At 47.9% G+C, this 20,788-nt stretch overlaps 1 protein-coding gene across 1 annotated transcript in view; it reads left to right on the top strand.

Annotated features, from left to right (window-relative positions):
* The window catches only part of tti1 (TELO2 interacting protein 1), a 44,353-nt gene that overhangs the window by 14,617 nt on the left and 8,948 nt on the right, over nucleotides 1-20,788 (top strand). Inside the window, exon 4 of the mRNA XM_086005274.1 lies at nucleotides 19,844-19,995. Coding sequence (XP_085861400.1) covers nucleotides 19,844-19,995 — 152 coding nt within the window. The remainder of the gene's footprint in view (nucleotides 1-19,843; nucleotides 19,996-20,788) is intronic.

The following is a 20,788-nucleotide window of genomic DNA, read 5'->3' as shown; positions in this document are numbered from 1 at the left end:
GATGATTGCATACTGCAAGCCTTAGCTTTACGCTATTGTGTGTCTCAGTGAATTGGATACTTTTATATTTTTCCATTTTGGTTCTTTATTTGGGAAGTACTTTAAAATTCAATCAAGTTGTATGACCTCACAGCTCTCTTCAAACAAACAAGCTTTTCCTGTGATTAATGCAACTATTAGCTGTTGGACTTGAGTGAATCCTTTAATCCCTTCTCATCTGTTCAATGGCATTTCTACAATCTTCTCTCTTCATTGTTCCTCACTGCCATCTGCCTGTTCCTCACTGCCGTCTGCCTGTTCCTCACTGCCGTCTGCCTGTTCCTCACTGCCGTCTGCCTGTTCCTCACTGCCGTCTGCCTTTCCCTTTCTCATTCTGTTTCCGCCTTTCATATTTGTTTAAGCTCTCTTTATGCCTTAATTCTTGAACTGTGCTTACGTGATCTGTTGAGTGTGATGCGGAGAGTGTTCTCATTATCAAACATGCACAGTCAATTTTTTTTTTTTTTTTTTTCAATTCAAATCGCTTTATTGGCATGATGACAAGGTACATCTTATGTTGCCAAAGCATCGAAAAACATTCATGGTTGTACACAAAAATACAGATCTATCCATCCATACAGTGTATAAACAGATATATCCCTGAGTGTATAAATATACATTCATATAATTTGTATATACTCTTTTCTTATATTTAGTGGTTGTCCCTCTGTTTATGGCAAGCTGTAACATAGTGTGCCGCTAAGGTTACACAATTTCTCTCTTCCCCTAGTAGGTATGGGAGTTTTTGGTCGTCATTCAAATTTCTGAATTCCGGGCATATTTTTGTGAATTTTGGGTAGAAATTCTCCCTTATGCCCTGATATTTTCTACAAGCTGTGAGGAAGTGCATCTCCACCACTCCCTGACTGCAGTGAGAGCATATCCTGTCCTCTCTTGGTAGCCGGGTCTGCCTGTGTCTACCTTTTTCGATCGCCAGGCTATGTTCACTAAGTCTGTACATTGTCAAAGTTTTTCTCAGTTTGCTATCCTTTACCATGGTCAGGTAATCAGCCATGTTGTATTGTCTGTTTAGGGCCAAGTAGCAATTGAGTTTGCTTTGGGTTTTTGTTGTTTCTGTCCAATATGACATATTTTTCCTTTTGCTTAGCGACGATTGTGTTGGGTCGAATTCTTTGTGTTACGCTGTCACTGTCCTGGGGCTGGTTACTGTTAGTAGTGTTAGTAGTTACTTCACTGAGTCCCAGGACTAGTTGACTGAGGGTATTCTTCTTTATGGTCCTCTCTTGGCATTTCAGGGCTTCGTAATGATAGCATTGGGGGTTGCTCATTTCTAGGTGTTCCCAAAATTTGGTGGCTCTTTTTTGGATAGTGATTATTAATGGATATTGTCCTAGTTCTGCCCTGCATGCATTGTTTACGGTTTTCCTTTGAGTCCGGAGGATACTTTTACAGAATTCTGCATGTAGGATCTCAATTGGGTGTTTGTCCCATTTTGCAAATTCTTGTTTTGTTAGCGGTCCCCACGCCTCACTGCCATAGTGCAATTGGTTCAATTACTGATTTAAAAATTTTGAACCAAATGCTAATTGGGATTTCTATTTGGATTGATTTTTTAATGGCATAGAAAGCCCTTCTTGCTTTCTCTTTCAGTTCATTCGCAGCCAGATGAAAATTTCCCGTAGAACTGATTTTTAAGCCCAAGTATGTGTAGTTAGTGGTTTGTTCAATTTTGGTTGTTCCTAGTGTGAAGTTTATTTTGGGTCCCTGATGTCTGGATCTTTGCTGGAACACAAGGACTTTGGTTTTTTGGGGATTTATTGTCAGGGCCCAGGTCTGGCAGAACGACTCCAGCAGATCCAGGTTCTGCTGTAGACCCTCCTTAGTTGGTGACAGCAGAACCAGGTCATCTGCATAGAGGAGGAATTTAACCTTGGATTCATATAGGGTGAGGCCGGGTGCTGTAGATTGTTCAAGTAGTTTTGCCAATTCATTTATGTAAATATTAAAGAGTGTCGGTGAGATGGGCGAGCCCTGTGTCACCCCCCGCCCCTGTGGGAAGTATTTTGTTTGTTTGTCTCCAATTTTAACTGCACATTTGTTGTTTGTATACATTGATTTAATTACATATGTTTTCCCCCCTACCCCGCTTTCGATAAGTTTCAGGAATAAACCGTCGTGCCAGATGGAATCGAAAGCCTTCTGGAAATCTATAAAGCATGCGTAGATTTTGCTTTTGTTTTGATGAACGTGTTTGTCAATTAGGGTCTGTAGGGTGAAGATATGATCTGATGTTCTATAGTTTGGCAGGAATCCAATTTGGCTTTTACTCAAGACATTGTGCTCCTCAAGGAAGTTTAAGTCTTTTGTTTATGATACTACAGAATACCTTCCTCAGGTTACTGTTTACACAGATGCCTCGATAGTTATTTGGGTCGACTTTGTCCCCACTTTTGTATATGGGCGTTATGAGTCCTTTGTTCCAGATACCAGGGAGGTAACCGACACTCAGAACCAAGTTGAAGAGTTTTAGGATAGCCAGTTTCATTTTATCGTCTGTGTGTTTAATCATCTCGCTTAGTATGCCGTCTGCACCGCAAGCTTTTCCTGGTCGCAGGTCCTTGAGTTTTTCAACTAGTTCTTTTTCTGTTATTATGGAGTCTAGCGGGTTTTGGTTATCTTTTATGGCCATTTCGAGCTTTTCCAGTTTTTTGCATATTTGGTGTTGCTCTGGCCTTAGTGTGTTTTTCTGGTATTTTTTAAAGTGGTTTTCCCATGTGTCTCCATTTTGAATGGCCAATTCGTCGTGTTGTTTTTTGTGTAATGTATTCCAGTTGTCCCAGAAACAATTGGAATCAATGGATTCCTCAATGGAGCTGAGTGTATTCTTAATATACTGCTCTTTTTTGGTTCTGAGTGTGTTTCTGTATTGTGTTAGTGTCTGACAATAAGTAAGGCGTAATTCCTCGTTTTCTGGCTGTCTGTGTTTTTGGTTTGATATTTTTCTAAGTTTTTTCCTCATGTTATGGCAATCTGGGTCAAACCATTTTTCATAGTTTTTTGTTTTGGGTTTTTGCGAGCTTTCAAGTTTGACCTTGTTGCCAAATTATCAAAAATATTGTTTAGGTTATTCACTGCCCGGTTTACGCCTTTATTGTGAGTGTATATGTTATCCAGAAAGGTGTCCAATAGAGCTTGAGTTGATTCATTGCTAATTGCTTTCTGGTATTTTTCTGTGCTGTTTTTGGCCCATCTGTACGATTTTTTGGTGTTGTACAGCTTACTGGGTTGTGTTTCTGTGTTGGTTGTTTCTGTCTTTTTAAGATACATAGTAATTTGACTGTGGTCTGACAGTGTTGTTTGTGGTTTGACTGTGAATGCTCTGAAGGAGGATGGGTCCAAATCCGTAATCATATAGTCTACGGTGCTACAGCCAAGAGGTGAGCAATAGGTCGATCTTCCTAGGAGGTCTCCCATGAACCTACCATTGACAATGTACAGACCCAGGCTTCGACAGAGCTGCAGGAGCTGTTTTCCGTTGGTATTTGTCTGCTTGTCGCAGTTATGCCTGTATGGAAGGGATATCGAAGTGGTTATTCCCGAATATGTAATTGTTTCCCTGATTATTGGTGAAGTCTGGTTCTTCGCCAGTTCTTGAATTGAGGTCACCACAGATCAACACGTTCCCCTGGGCCTGGAATTGGATAATCTCCCTCTCCATGTTGGAGAAGGTGTCCTCTTTAAAGTACGGGGATTCCATTGGGGGGATATAGAGTGCGCAAATGAAAACATCTTGGGGGTTAGAGATAATCCCCCTCTCAATTCTAAGCCACATTTGGTTTTCGCCCTTTTTTATAAATTTGATGCAATTCTTAAGCGCTCTTTTAAACCAAATCAGTATGCCTCCGGAGTCTCTGCCTTGGGTTACTCCTGGCAATTTATTGGAGGGGACCACCAGCTCTGTGTACCCTTGGGGACGGCCAGTGTGTCCTTCTCCTCTATACCAAGTTTCCTGTAAAATGATAATATCCAGATCTTTAGTTTCATCTATGAACTCTGGGGTCCTACTCTTCACGTCGAGCACCGAAGAGCGTAGACCTTGGATATTCCAGGTCGAAATATATAAGGATTTCATGTTAAGTTTGATCTTTTACTATGATAGGTTAAAGAATGATATGTGTTTGTCGTGTCTAAATGGGGGAAAAAAAGATAATCTCAATTGTCTATAAATGCTAATACTACTTGGTTACAATTCATTCTAGTAATTAGGTAATTAGTCCTTGATTTTTTTTTCATTTTCTGATCCATAAGGCGGAAGTAGATGCTGTTGCACGTCTGCTTAGTGTCTCTTAATGGATTGTCTCTGCCTGAGGTATTGCGTACGCCCTGTGCATCTCTCCCTCTGTCTGGCTGGGGGTGGTCCTGTTCCCCTGTAGGACAGGAGTGGTGCAGGTCTGATGTTGTTGTGCATGGGGATCCTCTCTGGTCCCGGTTGGTGTGGTGGTGGTCTCTGTAGTAGTCCTGGTATGTACCCCGCTGATCTCTGGTGGTCGGGGGGGGGGGGGGGGTCCTCCTGGAGTCTGGGTATGGGCCCGGTTAAAAGCGACGTCCTTCAGGGCTTTAGCAAAGCTCGATATTCATTTCCTGTGGATGTGGACGTGGTCGTGAAGACATTCCACATCGAGGGTGGGGTGTTGGGCCAGGTGCACGTTGTGTTTTAATTCACAGTCTCTTGCTATGCTGGCATTTATCTCATGAATTGTTTTGCTGTTAAAGTCTGTTCTCGGCAATATTGTGGAAACAGTGATTCTAGTGTTTGGGAATGTATTGCTTGCCTTCTCAATCACTGCTCTGAGCGATGTTGCTACCCCTTTCTGCTGGGCCTTTAGGTCATTTGTGCCAGTGTGTATTATTATGTGTTGGGGGGAGCCTAATCGGGTTTTGGTCAGCCATTCCAGGGCTCTGTCTGTTGTTGGGCACCGGATCTTTTTTACTATATGTCTAGGGAAGAGCTTTTTCTCCCATAGAAATTTCCCATTTGAGTCTGAGTATTACGATGTCAGCCTTGTTGGTGTTTACTGTCTGGTGGCTTTCGCCTGAACTCATAGGGTGTGTGTTGGACTGGGGTGGTCATGTCTGGTGTGTGCGCTCCTCTTGTGAGCAGCTCGCTTGTGGTCCCACAGTGGTGGGGGAAGACTGAGCTTCAGTATGCTGGTCGGTTTGTGTGGCACCCCTTGTATTGTGTGTCTGCTGCTGTTCAGTGTGGGAGTGCAGTTGTTCAGTCGGGCTCTGTATTGTCTTATCTCTAGCCTCTGGCTGCTGGTCTAATGGTGCTATCTCTCCTCTATGGCTCTCTTTGTTTTCCTGCAGCTCTTTCACCTGATTCCCAAGTAGATTCAGCTCTCTCCTGTATCTCTCCCTCTCTTGCTTTTGTTCATGTTTCAGTTTAAGGATCTCCTCTCTAAGTTTAGCCAGCTCTGTCTCCAACTGGTTAAATTTATCCTTTAGTTGTATCTGGCTGTGTGATCCCGGGGTGTGTGTCCGGTTGGCGCTGGAGGGCTCACTCACTTCCTGGCTAGGCTGCTCTTCTCTTGGTGAGCTGGAAGTGGTAGGGGGAGTATGTGTGGCTTCCTCCCTGGTAATTATGCTGGGGTTAGTCAGCTGTACCATGTGGCTGTGGGGCCCCGGGGTGAGTGTCTGGTTAGAACTGTGTGGCTCGTTCACCTCCTGACCAGGCTGATTTACTCCTGCTGAGTTGTCAATGGTGGGGGGAGTGCGAGTCGCTTTTCCCCTGTTAGCCACTCTGGGGCTGTTCCTTCCCCTCTCAGTTATTTCTTTGTGTCTCGAAGGCCGTTTCAAAGTAGTCGAGGTTGCTTTGCACCATTATTGTTCCGTTATTGTACATGTTGACAGTCGTGGTTGCACTGTCCGGGTCCCCTGGTTTCTTAATTTTCAGTTTGGACCCATTAGCGGTTCTTTCCTGCTTAACCCTGGTATAGTGTGATTTTATTGCTGTGATCCAAGCCGTTGACTGGTCTAAGTAAAAAATGAGATTACACTTTTTCCCAGTGCTGTACCAGTCAGCAAAAAGAGTTTCTGGTTTTTCTCTCAGCTGCTTCTGCTTGATCGATTTTTTAGCATTTTTTGGGGTGTTGGGGGGAATCTGGAAGAGGTTGCTCTCAGTGTGCCTCGTGAGCTGCTGTGGCTCCTCTGATTCGCTCATTTTTAGTATTTTTGAGGTAGAAATTACTGTTGACCTTAGAATAAGCTTTTCTGGGGCCCCGGGTTTGGTGTTTCCCTCTCCCGGCTCGCGAACTTTCCCAGGCCCCGGACTCGCTCGCTCTCCAGGCCCTCCCCAGGCCCCGTACTCACTGTCCTGGTCTGCGTCTGGGATTTGCTGTTTCCCGGTGTCTCCCGGCTGCTCCCCTCCCCCTCAGAGGTCTCTGGGCCTCTGTCTTGGCCCGGCTCCTCGGGCCTTTCCCTGGCTTCAGGCTCCCTCCCCAGGACCCGTACTCACTGTCTGCGCCTGGGAGCCGCTGCCTCACGGTGCCTTCGGGCTGCTCCCCTCTCCCTCAGAGGTCTCCAGGCCTCTGTCTCGGCCTGGCTCCTTGGGCCTTTCCCGGGCTTCTGGCTCTGTGTCCCGGCCGCCGCTCGGGCTCCTCCTTGGTGCTTCGTTCTCCTGGTTTTTCCCCGGGTTTATTCCTTACCTTCTTCTGTCCCCTTGCTTACTTCCCCCCCCCCCCCCCCAAATCAGCCATCCTTCACGTACAGCCTAATTTCAACTAAGTATTTTTTCCATTAGCTCTGTCTGCATACTGCTGAGAAGGAAAGTGAAATGATGCTCGCAGACTAATCATGCTGTATAAACTCTGATGTAGCCTCTCTTAATGCATGTGCTTTGTTTTGATGTAGCTTTCAGACAGCTGTGCTGGACGGGTTATATAAGCAGTGAGGAGGACTGTGTTGCAGTTGGAAAGCCAATTAGCAAAATAAAAAAATTACCTCACTTGTTGCAGAAATTTCCTCCAATTAAATATTGGGAAGACCAAAGCCATTGACTTTGGATCCTGCCATGAACTCTGTTCCTTAGCCACCAACTCTTTCCCTCTCCCTGACCACTGTCTGTGGCTGAACCAGACTTTTCACGACCGTGGCATACCATTTGACCCTGAGCTGAGCTTCCAACCCCATATCCTCTCCATCACCAAAACCGCCTACGTCCACCCCTGCTTCAGTTCACCTGCTGCTGAAACCCTCAGCCGTGGCTTTGTTCCCTTTATACTCGACTATTCCAAAGCTTTCCTGGCTGGCACCACCGCCCCCCCCAACCCCTTCTTGCACCCTCAGTAAACTTGAGCTCATCCTATTGTCTGCTGCCCTTCTCCTCACTCGCACCAAGTCCCATTCACCCATCACCCCAGTGCTCACTGACCTACATTGGCTCCAGGTCCAGCAACACCTCTATTTTAAAATTGTAATCCTTGTTTTCAAATCCCTCCATGACCTCACCTCTCCCTATCTCTGTAACCTCTTCCAGCCCTACAACCTCCGCGATCTCTTCACTCCTCCAATTCTGGCCTCTTGCGCAACCTCGATTTTCTTCACTCCACCATTGGCGACCGTGACTTCAGCTGCCTAGGCCCTAAGCTCCGGAATTCCCATCATAAACCTCTCTACCTCTCTCTCCATCTTTAAGACGCACCTTAAAACTTAGCTCTTTGACCAAGCTTTTGAAAAAAGCTTTTGGTTACCTGTCCTAATATCTCCTTATGTGGCTCGGTGTCAAATTTTGTTCGCTAATTGTTCCTGTGAAGCGCCTTGGGATGTTTTACTGCATTAAAGGCAGTATATAAATGCAAGTTGCTGTTAATTAGCTAGCATTCAAATTGAGGTGTTTGATTTTTCTTTGAGAATCCAGTCACTTTGTCACCTGCTGTCTTTAACTACATTTTCCTATGGAATAACATTACTCAGAATGAATGTTCAGCAAGACTGGTAACAATTGCTGGTCTGCTGACATAACCGAAAGTAAAGATGGACTTACTGTATCTGGTGTGCATAAGTGTGTTATAGAAAGCCTGCACAGGAAGCCTTTAAGTGTATTGGCATTGAAATTCATGCAGTAGTCTATTGGATCAGTCACATTTACATAGTCACTGATTCACTGTGAAATGTACTGATTTTAGATCAACAATGAGTCCTTCATACAGAAAATGAGAATTCATCTCCCTCTCATTTAAAAGAATCTTAGCATGTCTATGTGGATTTTAAAAAATACTGTGCAATAGAATCCCATGTGTCTCGATTGTCTCTACAGCATTTAAAACTATGCGAGAAGGACAATTCAGATGATTGCACTTCTCTTTAAATGCAGGTGATTAATAGTTGAGAAGTGAGAAAGTCAATTTATTTATCCTCCAAAGAAATAATTCCCAATTAAGGGAAGTGGGATGAGATCTTATTGAGCAGTAAATAGTTTTGCATTTAATTTTTTCAAATATTTCTTTAAAGAGAAGAATTGGATGCCGAAGTCTAATTAAAAGTGGCCCCACGATAGTGTTGCTCTATCGTTTCTGGAGCCGTGAGGAATCTCAGCAGCCCAAATGTCACAATATATTTCTGAGCCCACTTGCATTATTTTGTCACATTTACACATTTGATCTTATTGCTGTTCTTGATTTGCTTCTCTCTGCTCTAGTACCAGTCATCGTATGAGGGACATAAATGTTATATGAAAGTAAACAATGCTTTATATGGAGAGTTTTATGCACTTATAGCAGGTAATTACATTCCAGAGCTTCACAGTGCATTACACACGGACTCTAATATTTGAACACCAATTACATTGGGGAGTCGTGCAAACTGAATAGCAAGTTACATAAGAAAGCTGTGTATACTGAAGCCTCAAAAATAAAATATGATTTCCAAGGCAGCTTTTGAAACTCTTCAGACATGAAGCTCGGTTTTTGCTTAACTCTGGATAGGTTCCTCTTCAGAGTGATGCTTAAGTATGTGTTCTGCCTTATAATTGCAGGAGTTTTGTTTTGTTGCCGCCAGTAGGTGGCAGTAAATGGAAATGGCCAGTAGGGTCACTCAACAGGAAGTAGTACAGTGATAGCAAACAAAGAGGTCACATCAGCATGGAGCGTGCTGCAAGTTAATCCGCTGTAATCTTACATTGTTACGCCTTCGAAAGCATTGCCTGTGAGTTGAATGGTTTCATTACATATTCATGTTTAGATGTTAGTTATATCTCATGTATGTAACAAGATGCATTTCTTTTTTCTTTCTCAGTTTTACTCCAACCCCATGTAACTGATTTGTATTGTTTCATTGACCTCATGCAAGTGTGGCATTATTAAACGCCGGAGCTTGGACGCTACATCCTGACTCCCATGTCGTTATTGAAAGGAGTTTGGCTGGCTGTCTAACTGCGTACAGACACATACACGTAGGGAGGACAGTACAGTAAAAAGGCAAGTCATTAGCTGGCGCAACATTCGCAGTGCAGCACGGTGCAATCATGGACGGCAAGAGCGTCCAAGACGAGCAGAGATCTGTGACCAGCTCAAGAAGTACACGCACATCTAGATCATCAACAGCCAATGTAGCAGCAGCTAGAGCCAGGGCTAAAGCTAAAGCGGCACAGGCTCGCGTGACCTTTGCTAAACAGGAACTGGCTGTGAAGAAAGAGAAGGTCCGACTACAAGCAGAGGCTGCTACATTGGAGAAAGAGAAGGTCCGACTGCAGGCAGAGGCTGCTACATTGGATGCCACGCTGGGAGGCACTACACATCGAGAAAGAAGCAGCTGCCGCTACTGCTGAGGCGGAGATATGGGAAGCGGCACTAGAAGCAGAGGTGGGAGAGCACCGCAGCATTGCTCGTCCTGCATCACCTCAAAGCACTGAGAGGCAGACAAGCGACTATGTCCAGGAGCAGGCTAGGACACACACAGACATCTCCTTCCCAAACTTTGAACCATTGCACGAGAACACGGAATCGCCATCACCAGCCCAACATGAGGTCACTCAGGTGGATCATTCACGCTACACTGATGACGACCCTTTCCTTGTTATTGACGACTGGTCACACGAAGGAGAGTTTGCAGCGCTCCCGAAGAAACCTGTGCCTCAATCCGCCGCTCCCAACCACTTGAAAGGTACTTATGCCAAAATTCCACACATCAAAAAAGAACTCTTTTCAAAGGTTAGAACAGGTCACCCGGCATGGCAGTCTCCCATCCAATCGCAGCCCTTCCGATGCGATCATACTCCGGCAACCCATGCACAGACTCCTAATATGACAGGCATTGCCCAATATTTGGCACGTAGAGAACTTGTAAGGACAGGTCTCACAAAATTTGACGACAAGCCAGAGAGTTTTAGAGCATAGCAGTCATCCTTCCTTAATGCCACTGGCGGCTTGAGCCTGAGTGCTAGTGAGGAGTTGGATTTATTGTCATCATGGCTGGGCAAAGAATCATCAGAACATGTCTGTAGGATCTGGTTTGTGTACACAAATGACCCAAGCACAGCCCTTAGAATGGTCTGGGCAAGACTCGGGGAGTGTTACTGCACTCCTGAGGTGATCGAGAAAGCCCTCTTCAGTAAGCTGGAAAACTTTCCTAAAATAGGTAACAGAGACTACCTTAAGCTTAGAGAACTCGAAGACCTTTTAATGGAGTTACTGGCAGCCAAAACAGATGGATACTTACCCGGGCTCTCCTACTTCGATATTGCTCGCGGCATCAACCCAATAGTGGAGAAGTTGCCCCGCCCCCTCCAAGAAAAATGGATCAACGTAGGCTCAAAATTCAAAGAAGACAACCACATGTGGTTTCCCCCATTTTCCTTCTTTGTGAACTTTATCTGCAGAGAGGCCAGAATTAGAAATGATCCAAGCTTTGCCCTGTCCAGCTACTGTAGTGGACCCTCAAAGTATGAGAAGCCCATGTCAAAGTGCGTAGGCACAAGAATGCCTATATCTGTGCATAAGATGGATGTCACTGCAAAGACCGACATCAGCATAGATGCAGCAAAGAATGAAGACGATCCCGGAAAACACTGCCCCATCCATCATAAGCCTCATCCGCTCGCAAAATGTAGAGGCTTCAGAAACAAGACCATAGATGAACGCAGAGCCTACCTCAAAGATAATAATGGGATATGTTTTAGGTGTTGCGCCTCTGTTTCCCACACTGCAAGAGACTGTAGGATAGCGTTGAGATGCAGGGAGTGTGAGAGTGACCGCCACAGCACAGCTATGCACCCAGGTCCTACCCCCACAACGGAAAAGCCGACCATCAAAGACTCTGAGCCCGGAGACGAGAGAAAAGGAACCCTTACCACTGCACCAACGGTGAGCTCCATATGCACTAAGGTGTGTGGCCAAGGCCCCTCAGGACGATCGTGTTCCAAAATATGCCTTGTAAGAGTCTACCCACAAGGACAGCGCGACCGCTCAGTTAACATGTACGCAATACTCGATGACCAAAGTAACCGGTCACTCGCACGGTCAGACTTTTTTGACATATTTGGCGTCGAGAGTGGCCCAGTCCCTTACTCACTGAGAACCTATGCCGGACTCTTGGAGATGGCAGGAAGGAAAGCAGATGGGTTCTGTGCCGAGGCAGTGAGTGAAGGGGTGAGCATAGACTTACCGCCACTGATAGAGTGCAGTGAAATCCCGAACAACCGATCGGAGATACCAACGCCTGAGACAGCACTTCACCATGCCCACCTAAAGCCCATAGCATCACGCATCCCAGCATTGGATCCAAAGGCCCAGATTCTCCTCCTGCTCGGGAGAGATGTGGTGAGGGTGCATAAGGTGAGAGCTAGTTAATGGACCACACGATGCCCCCTTTGCCCAAAGACTCTACTTCGGCTGGGTGCTCGTGGGTGAAGTGTGCCTAGGCCAAGCTCACAAGCCCAACGTAAGCACCTTTAAGACCAACGTGCTAGAAAGCGGGCGACCCTCTGATGCGCCATCAGTTACTCAAAAGACTGAGGTTAAGCGAGTAACAACCAGGCTTTTATTAACTAAAGAATGAAGGTCTAGTCTCGAGTGGTCGACCCGTCCAGAATACTAAGGGACTGGGAGGTAGTCACTTATATACCTGGAATAGTGGGAGGAGTCAGCCGAGGCATGTCCAGACCTGTACCTAGTGGAATACACATACACATACAGACAGGTATAACAGTGGTTAACCACATTCACCCCTTGTTTAAAAATGAGTCCGGCGGGGTGAAGTGTATTTAAAAGTTTGTGTATTGGAGTCTCTCCGGAGGTCTTGTCTGCCGCTGTGATCGACGTGGCGACGGCAGGGGTGGTGGAGCTTCCGGCGTCGCGTCCCGTGTAGGCTGGGGCACTGGAGTGTAGTCCTCGTGGGTGACGGTCCAAGGCGAGCCGGCTGCTGGGGTTGGATATCGGGTCGTGGGGGTGGGTGGTAATGGGTAGTGGGTTACAGCGGTCCCCGAGGGTGTCGTGGGGGGGGGTGGTAATGGGTAGTGGGTTACAGCGGTCCCCGAGGGTGCGAGGTCTCGTATGGAGACTGTGTCCTCCCGCTTGTCCGGGTACGCAATGTAAGCGTACTGGGGGTTGGCGTGGAGGAGGTCGACCCTCTCGACCAGGGGGTCCGTTTTATTGGTCCTCACGTGTCTTCTCAGTAGTACCGGCCCTGGGGACGTCAGCCATGGCGGTAACGCTGTCCCCGATGTGGACTTCCTTGGGAAGACAAACATTTTCTCGTGAGGGGTGGCATTGGTGGCAGTGCAGAGCAGTGACCGAATCGAGTGGAGCGCATCGGGGAGCACCTCCTGCCAGCGGGAGGTCGGAAGGCCCCTGGACTTTAAGGCTAGTAGGGCGGCCTTCCAAACTGTTGCATGCTCTCTTTCCACCTGTCCGTTCCCCCGGGGGTTGTAACTGGTGGTCCTGCTTGTGGCTATACCCCTATCGAGCAGGTACTGGTGGAGTTCGTCGCTCATAAACGATGAGCCCCGGTCGCTATGGATATAGCTGGGGAAACCGAACAGGGTGAAGAGGCTGTTCAGACATTTAATGACCGTGGCACTGGTCATGTCCGGGCAGGGGATAGCGAACGGGAAACGGGAGTACTCGTCAATGATGTTGAGGAAGTACACATTGCGGTCGGAGGAGGGGAGAGGCCCTTTAAAATCGACGCTCAGGCGTTCGAAAGGGCGAGTGGCTTTTATCAGGTGGGCTCTGTCTGGTCTATAAAAGTGCGGTTTGCACTCAGCGCAGACTTGGCAGTTCTTGGTCATGGTCCTGACCTCCTCAATGGAGTAAGGCAGGTTGCGGGCCTTGATGAAGTGGAAGAACCTGGTGACCCCCGGGTGGCAGAGGTCATTGTGGAGGGCCCTCAGCCTATCGATCTGCGCGCTGGCGCAGGTGCCACGCGATAGGGCATCTGGGGGTTCATTGAGCTTCCCAGGCCGGTACAAGATCTCGTAATTGTAGGTGGAAAGTTCGATTCTCCACCTCAAGATCTTGTCATTTTTGATTTTGCCCCTCTGCTTGTTGTTGAACATAAAAGCAACTGAACGCTGGTCAGTGAGCAGGGTAAATCGTTTTCCGGCCAGGTAGTGCCTCCAATGACGCACAGCCTCCACAATAGCCTGGGCCTCCTTCTCGACCGCGGAGTGTCTGGTCTCCGGGCCCTGGAGGGTTCGTGAGAAGAATGCCACAGGTCTCCCCGCCTGATTAAGGGTGGCGGCCAGAGCGAAGTCGGACGCATCGCTTTCCACCTGGAAGGGGATGGATTCGTCCACTGCGTGCATGGTGGCTTTGGCAATACATAGATACATAGAAGATAGGAGCAGGAGTAGGCCATTCGGCCCTTCGTGCCTGCTCCGCCATTTAATGAGATCATGGCTGATCCTTTAATTCAGTATCCCGTCCCCGCCTTCTCTCCGTAACCCTTAACCCCTTTTGCCCGTAGAAATATATCTAATTCCCTCTTAAATATATTTAATGAGCTGGCATACACTGCCCTCTGTGGCAATGAGTTCCACAGGTTCACCACTCTCTGAGTGAAGAAATTCCCCCTCATCTCTGTCCTAAATGGTTTAGCCCTTATCCTTAAATTATGTCCTCTAGTTCTGTTCTCACCCGCCAAGGGAAACATTCCTTCTGCATCCAGTCTGTCTAGACCTGTCAGAATTTTATACACTTCTATGAGGTCCCCTCTCAATCTTCTAAACTCCAGTGTGTACATCCCTAAACTACATAGTCTCTCCTCATAGGTCATTCCCGCCATTCCTGGTATCAGCCTGGTGAATCGCCGCTGCACCCCCTCCATGGCAAGAACATCCTTCCTCAGATGTCCTCCTTGATACGGTGGAAGGCCGAGCGGGCCTCTGCCATCAGGGGAAAAGAGGTGGATTTGATCAGCGGACGGGCTTTGTCTGCATTGTAGGGGACCCACTGGGCGTAGTAGGAAAAAAACCCTAGGCACCTCTTCAGAGCTTTTAGGCAGTGGGGCAGTGGGAGTTCCATAAGGGGACGCATCCGGTCCGGGTCGGGTCCGATGACCCCGTGTTCCACAACACAGCCAAGGATGGCGAGGCGGTCTGTGCGGAATATGCACTTCTCCTTGTTATATGTCAGGTTCAGGAGTTGGGCGGTGCGGAGGAATTTCTCGAGGTTTGCGTCATGGTCCTGCAAGTCATGGCCGCAGATGGTCACATTGTCTAGGTAAGGGAAAGTGGCCTGCAGCGCGTTTTGATCGACCATCCGGTCCATCTCCCTTTGGAAGACGGAGACCCCGTTGGTAACGCCAAAGGGAACCCTAAGGAAGTGATAGAGGCGGCCGTTTGCCTCAAAAGCAGTATACTGGCGGTCTTCGGGGCGGATGGGGAGCTGGTGGTACGCTGATTTCAGGTCAATGGTCGAAAAGACGCGGTACTGCGCGATCTGGTTGACCATGTCAGCTATGCGGGGGAGTGGGTAGGCGTCCAGCAGGGTGTAGCGGTTTATTGTTTGGCTGTAGTCGATGACCAGGCGTTGTTTCTCGCCGGTCTTAACGACCACAACCTGGGCTCGCCAGGGGCTGGAGCTGCCCTCAATAATCCCCTCCTTCAGGAGCCGCTCCACTTCGGTTTTGATGAAAACCCTGTCCCCGGCACTGTATCGCCTGCTCTTTGTGGCGATGGGCTTACAGTCGGGGGTGAGGTTAGCAAACAGTGGGGGGGGTGGGACTGAGTGTGGAGAGGTTGCATCTGGTGCGCGGCGGGCAATTTGGAGGCTGCTGGCTGCGGACTGTGAGTGGGGGGAGGGGGCCACCGTACGCCATCGTAACGCTTTTGAGGTGGCACTGGAAATCCAACCCCAGTAGACCGGCAGTGCAAAGTTGGGGCAGGACCAGGAGTTTAAAATTATTGAACACAGTCCCGTCTACTACTAGTGTCACCACGCAGTAGCCGCCAATGTCCGCTGACTGGGACTCGGCGGCCATAGAAATCCGCTGGTGCGCAGGCAGGAGTGGGAGAGAGCAACGCCGCACTGTGTCGGGGTGGATGAAGCTCTCTGTGCTCCCGGAGTCAAAAAGGCAGTTTATTGCATAGCCGTTTACCGTCACGTCCATTTTGGGCCGAGCTAGTTGGTGCGGTCTCGTTTGGTCCAGTGTGACCGAGGCCAGCGTAGGGGTCGGTGTGTCGCTGCGGGTATCAGATGGGGGGAGGGTTTGCGGCCTGCTGCGTCCCGGCTGGTGTCCAAGATGGCGGCGTCCATGATTCCCATGTGGCTGGAGTCGTCCAAGATGGCTGCTGCTGCGGTGGTTCGCACATGGCTGGGGAGGCCCAAGATGGCGGCCCGCACGGCGCGCTGTTGGGGGCCCAAGATGGCGGCTCGCACGGCCCACACGCGGCGCTGCTGGCGTTCGGGGTGGCTTTGGCCTTGCAGACGCTAGCGTAGTGTCCCTTTTTCCCGCAGCCCGAGCAGGTCGCATTCTTCGCCGGACAGCGCGCTCTGGGGTGTTTGGCCTGGCCACAGAAGTAGCATTTCTGGCCTTGGGATACTGCTGTCTGGCTTTGGGACACTGCTGCGGTGGTTGGGCCGTTGTTGGGCTGTGGCTGGGGTGGCACGGTGCTATGGGGCTGTCCTACCGTGTCCCAGGTTGTCGTTCCCCGCGGCGTCCACGGTGCAGAGGAGTAGGCATCCATGTCCCGGTAGGCTGCGTCCAGCGTTAGTGCGATTTCGGAGGCTTTGTCGAGGGTGAGGTCACTCTGCTCCAGCAGTCGCTGTCGGGTGTAGTTGGACCTGTGGCCCGCTACGAAGGCATCCCGGATCAGTTCCTCCGTGTACTTAGTGGGCGTTACCGCCTTACACCCACAGGCCCAACAAGCACGGACAGTGCTTGGAGGTATTCCTCAGTCGATTCCCCAGGTTGTTGCTTGCGACTCCCCAGGAGGTGCCTGGCGTAAACTTCGTTCACAGGGAGCGTGTACTGGGTCTTGAGGAGCTGGAGGGCGGCTGTGTACGAGGTCGCGTCCCGGATGACTGAGTACACTCGGTGGTTCACCTTGGAGATCAGGACAGACAGTTTGTTCGCATCCGTTACGACCGCAGTGGAGGCAGTCAGGAATGTCTCGAAGCACATGAGCCAGTGAGCAAACTTGGTGGAAGCGTCCGCTTCCCGACTGTCCAGGTCCAGGCATGCTGGTGTGAGGATCTTCTCCATTATAAAAAATTTAGTTAATAAAATTGATGTGCCATCAATTACTCAAAAGACTGAGGTTAAGCGAGTAACAACCAGGCTTTTATTAACTAAAGAATGAAGGTCTAGTCTCGAGTGGTCGACCCGTCCAGAATACTAAGGGACTGGGAGGTAGTCACTTATATACCTGGAATAGTGGGAGGAGTCAGCCGAGGCATGTCCAGACCTGTACCTAGTGGAATACACATACACATACAGACAGGTATAACAGTGGTTTACCACACCCTCTTTCCTCACTCCCTGCCCAAGTCACATCCACCTGAAAGAGAGAGCGAGCTACGGCGGGGAGCAACAAGGTGATTTCTCTCGCACAGCATGGGGGTGCTCGGCTGACACCAGAGCTGTCGACAAACTGGGGCACACCATGTTTGAAAAGACAAAAGATGACAACAAAGGTGCTCTCTCCTTCGAAGACGAAGCTTTCATGAATATTATGGAGAAAGAATTTCACAAAGATGAGGCGAACAGCTGGGTTGCGCCTCTCCCCTTCAAGGTACCCTGGCTTCTTCTGCCTAACAATCGCGATCAGGCACTGTCACGCCTCGCATCACTGCGGCGCACATTAGATAGAAAGCCCGAAATGAAGGAACAGTTCATTGCCTTCGTGGAAAAGGTTTTCGAGAGTAACCATGCTGAATTAGCACCTCCACTCAAAGAAGAAGAGTAGAGTGCTGGTATCTCCCGATTTTTGGAGTTTATCACCCCCAGAAACCTAGTCAAATAAGAGTAGTTTTCGACTCCAGCGCTCAGCACTGTGGCATCTCACTCAACAATGTTCTGCTCACAGGTCCAGACCTAAACAACACCCTCCTTGGCGTGCTGATTCGCTTTAGGAAAGAGCTCGTAGCAGTAACCGCAGACATCCAACAGGTGTTCTATTGCTTTGTGGTGAGAGAGGACCATAGGAACTATCTGAGGTTCTTCTGGTATCACGACAACAACATGTCAAACGACATCACTGAATACAGGATGCGGGTCCACGTTTTTTGGCAACAGCCCCTCCCCTGCAGTCTCCATCTATGGGCTCAGAAGTGCAGCCAAAGAGGGAGAACACGAGCATGGAAAAGACACAAGAGTTTGTGGAGAGACATTTTTATGTTGATGACGGCCTCATATCCTTACCTTCAGAAGCAGAAGCCATCAACCTGCTGAAGCGAACTCGAGCTTCATTAGCACAGTCCAACCTGAGGCTGCACAAAATTGCCTCAAACAGTGTAGCAGTGATGAAGGCCTTTCCAGCTGAGGATCTCGCCAAGGACATAAGACTTAGACCTCAGCGACGAAACCATGCCAGCCCAGCTAAGCCTTGGTTTACGTTGGGAAATTGAATCTGACACCTTCACCTTTGCAGTGTCTGTAGGTGACAAGCCATTTACACGCCGTGGAGTGCTGCTAATGGTCAACTTGCTCTTTGCCCTCTCGGCATGGTGGCGCCCGTGACTATTCAGGGAAGAGCCCTACTACGAGAACTCTGCACAGACACGAGCGACTGGGACTCTCCACTCCCCGAAGGCAGGTTAACAGAATGGGAGACATGGAGAAATTCTTTAAAAAATCTTCATATCCCACGCACCTACTCACCAGACACACTCTCCAAATCCAAACGCACCGAGTTGTGTGTATTCTCAGATGCGTCCGAGAAAGCTATTGGCGCGGTAGCCTACCTGAGATCCCTGGACGGTGAGGGCCAAAGCAACGGGGATTTGTCCTGGGAAAGGCGAAGTTGACACCCCGGCCAGAGCCCACCATACCACGCCTGGAGTTATGCGCTGCAGTATTAGCGGTGGAGATGGCGGATCTCATCCTGGATGAGATAGATTTCAAGCTTGATGCAGTGAAATTCTACTGTGACAGCAAAGTTGTGCTCGGTTACATCTCCAATGAGTCAGAGGTTCTTCATATATGTACACAACAGAGTTCAGCGAATAAGACAATCAATATGCCCCGACCAGTGGCACTATGTGCCCACAGAGCTGAATCCAGCTGACCTCGCCACCAGGTCAGTGCCTGCCTCCCAGCTCTCCAGTACAATGTGGTTTACCGGGCCAGCTTTCTTACACAAACCTGACCAAGCTGACCATACGGCACAAGAATCATTCAAGCTCGTCAGCCCAGAACTAGATGTGAAGGCCACTGTTCAAGGGACGGTCAAAAAGTTCTTCAGACCCATCACCGAGGTCGTACTCCTCTTACCTAAGGAGGACTGAGTGTTATTGATTCCACTGTTCTGTATGTTTTATAAATAGTGGCATCTAATAGACGCCAGGCGGGGAGTGTTCTGCCTTATAATTGCAGGAGTTTCGTTTTGTTGCCGCCAGTAGGTGGTAAATGGAAATGGCCAGTAGGGTGTCTCAACAGGAAGTAGTATAGTGATAGCAAACAAAGAGGTCACATCAGCATGGAGCGTGCTGCAAGTTAATCCGCTGTAATCTTACATTGTTACGCCTTCGAAAGCATTGCCTGTGAGTTGAATGGTTTCATTACATATTCATGTTTAGATGTTAGTTATATCTCATGTATGTATGTAACAAGGTGCATTTCTTTCTTTTTTCTTTCTCAGTTTTACTCCAACCCAATGCAACTGATTTGTATTGTTTCATTGACCTCATGCAAGTGTGACATTATTAAACGCCGGAGCTTGGACGCTACATCCTGACTCCCATGTCATTATTGAAAGGAGTTTGGCTGGCTGTCTGACTGCGTACAGACACATACACGTAGGGAGGACAGTACAGTAAGCTTATGCCAATAGTGTACTGGTATAAGACCTCGCCCTTCGGTTGAGAGTGTCATATGGTGCTGGTTGTCATTGTGTGAACAAGACCATTTGCTGCTCATCTGCACTCCAGTATATCTCCAAGTAACTAGGGATGCTGGCTTACTGCTTGCCTGATGTTATAACAATAGCCTTTGACTTTATTTGGTCCAATTTATATCTGTGAATGTGAAAGACCCAGCACCAATAACCTTGAATCTATATCACTGTCTAGAATGGTAAGTCTGATATTCAGTCATCCACCCTGTGCGCTTGGCGGTCACGGTTTTAAAATGTTTTAAGTGACTTTGAGTTTTCTAACAACATTAAAGACACCTGTGTGTTCTGTTTTAGAATGTGAAATCCCTGATCAGCTGGAACCCAACATCAGCTGCGACCACCTTGATGTGAAGAAAGAACTGCCAGCTCATATCCAAATCGCCAAAGATGTGATGGAGAGATGCATTCACCTGCTGTCGGACAAAAGCATTAAACTGCGGCTGAAGGTCTTGTATTGTTCCGTATCTGGAAGTTAGAATATAAAATCTTAGAGTTTCCAGGGTATCTGTTGATTGTAGCATTGACTTCTCCTGTGAGAGAGAGACGAGAAATCCTCAGGGTTTTTTACTTGTAAAAGTAACCTCGAGAATATTGGGATTGATTGAAACCCAGTTGAGGCGTTCCTTTGAAATCCCAACCTACAAGCGAACTGCATGTGGCTGTGTTCCCTGTCACAGAATGGTGTCATTATCTTTCATTTACCTTTTTCTAAATTACAGAAGTTCTTAATTTCTGTCAGTCATTCAGAGCTGCTTCCAATCCTTGTGGAGTGGCATTAATGAGTTAAAATTACCCATTTTTGGGATGAAGAAAATTGATAACTTGATAGAAAACTAATTTGTTCTGTATATGTTAAAGCATGACTTAATTAAAAGAAAATGAGAACATGCTGGAAATACAAAGTAGGTCAGTCAGCATCTATAAAGGGAAGAGCTTTGGAGGTTTGCAATCGCACTTTAATCCTTAACCTGCTGAATAAGTTCCAATTTCCATATACAGGGTACTATAGTTAGAACAACAAGAGACGAGTGCTTTAAGGGTAAAATTGTGAAGAACTGCAGCTAACTGAGTAACTTACACTCTGTTCTCGTGTAAAGCTTTTTAGCAATTGCACTACCTTTATCATAAGGTAACCGGACTTGCCTGTTTGTTTTCATGTTGCATTTTATGCCATAATGTGAAAGCTTCACTATAATACGCACCTTGTAATTTGCTATTTGAATGCTCCCAGACTGCATG

The sequence above is a fragment of the Somniosus microcephalus genome, chromosome 13 (assembly GCF_052327205.1).
Source record: "Somniosus microcephalus isolate GS21.2 chromosome 13, FLI_Smic_1.0, whole genome shotgun sequence".
Classification (NCBI taxonomy): domain Eukaryota; kingdom Metazoa; phylum Chordata; class Chondrichthyes; order Squaliformes; family Somniosidae; genus Somniosus; species Somniosus microcephalus.
This window is presented reverse-complemented; position numbering and strand designations above follow the sequence as displayed.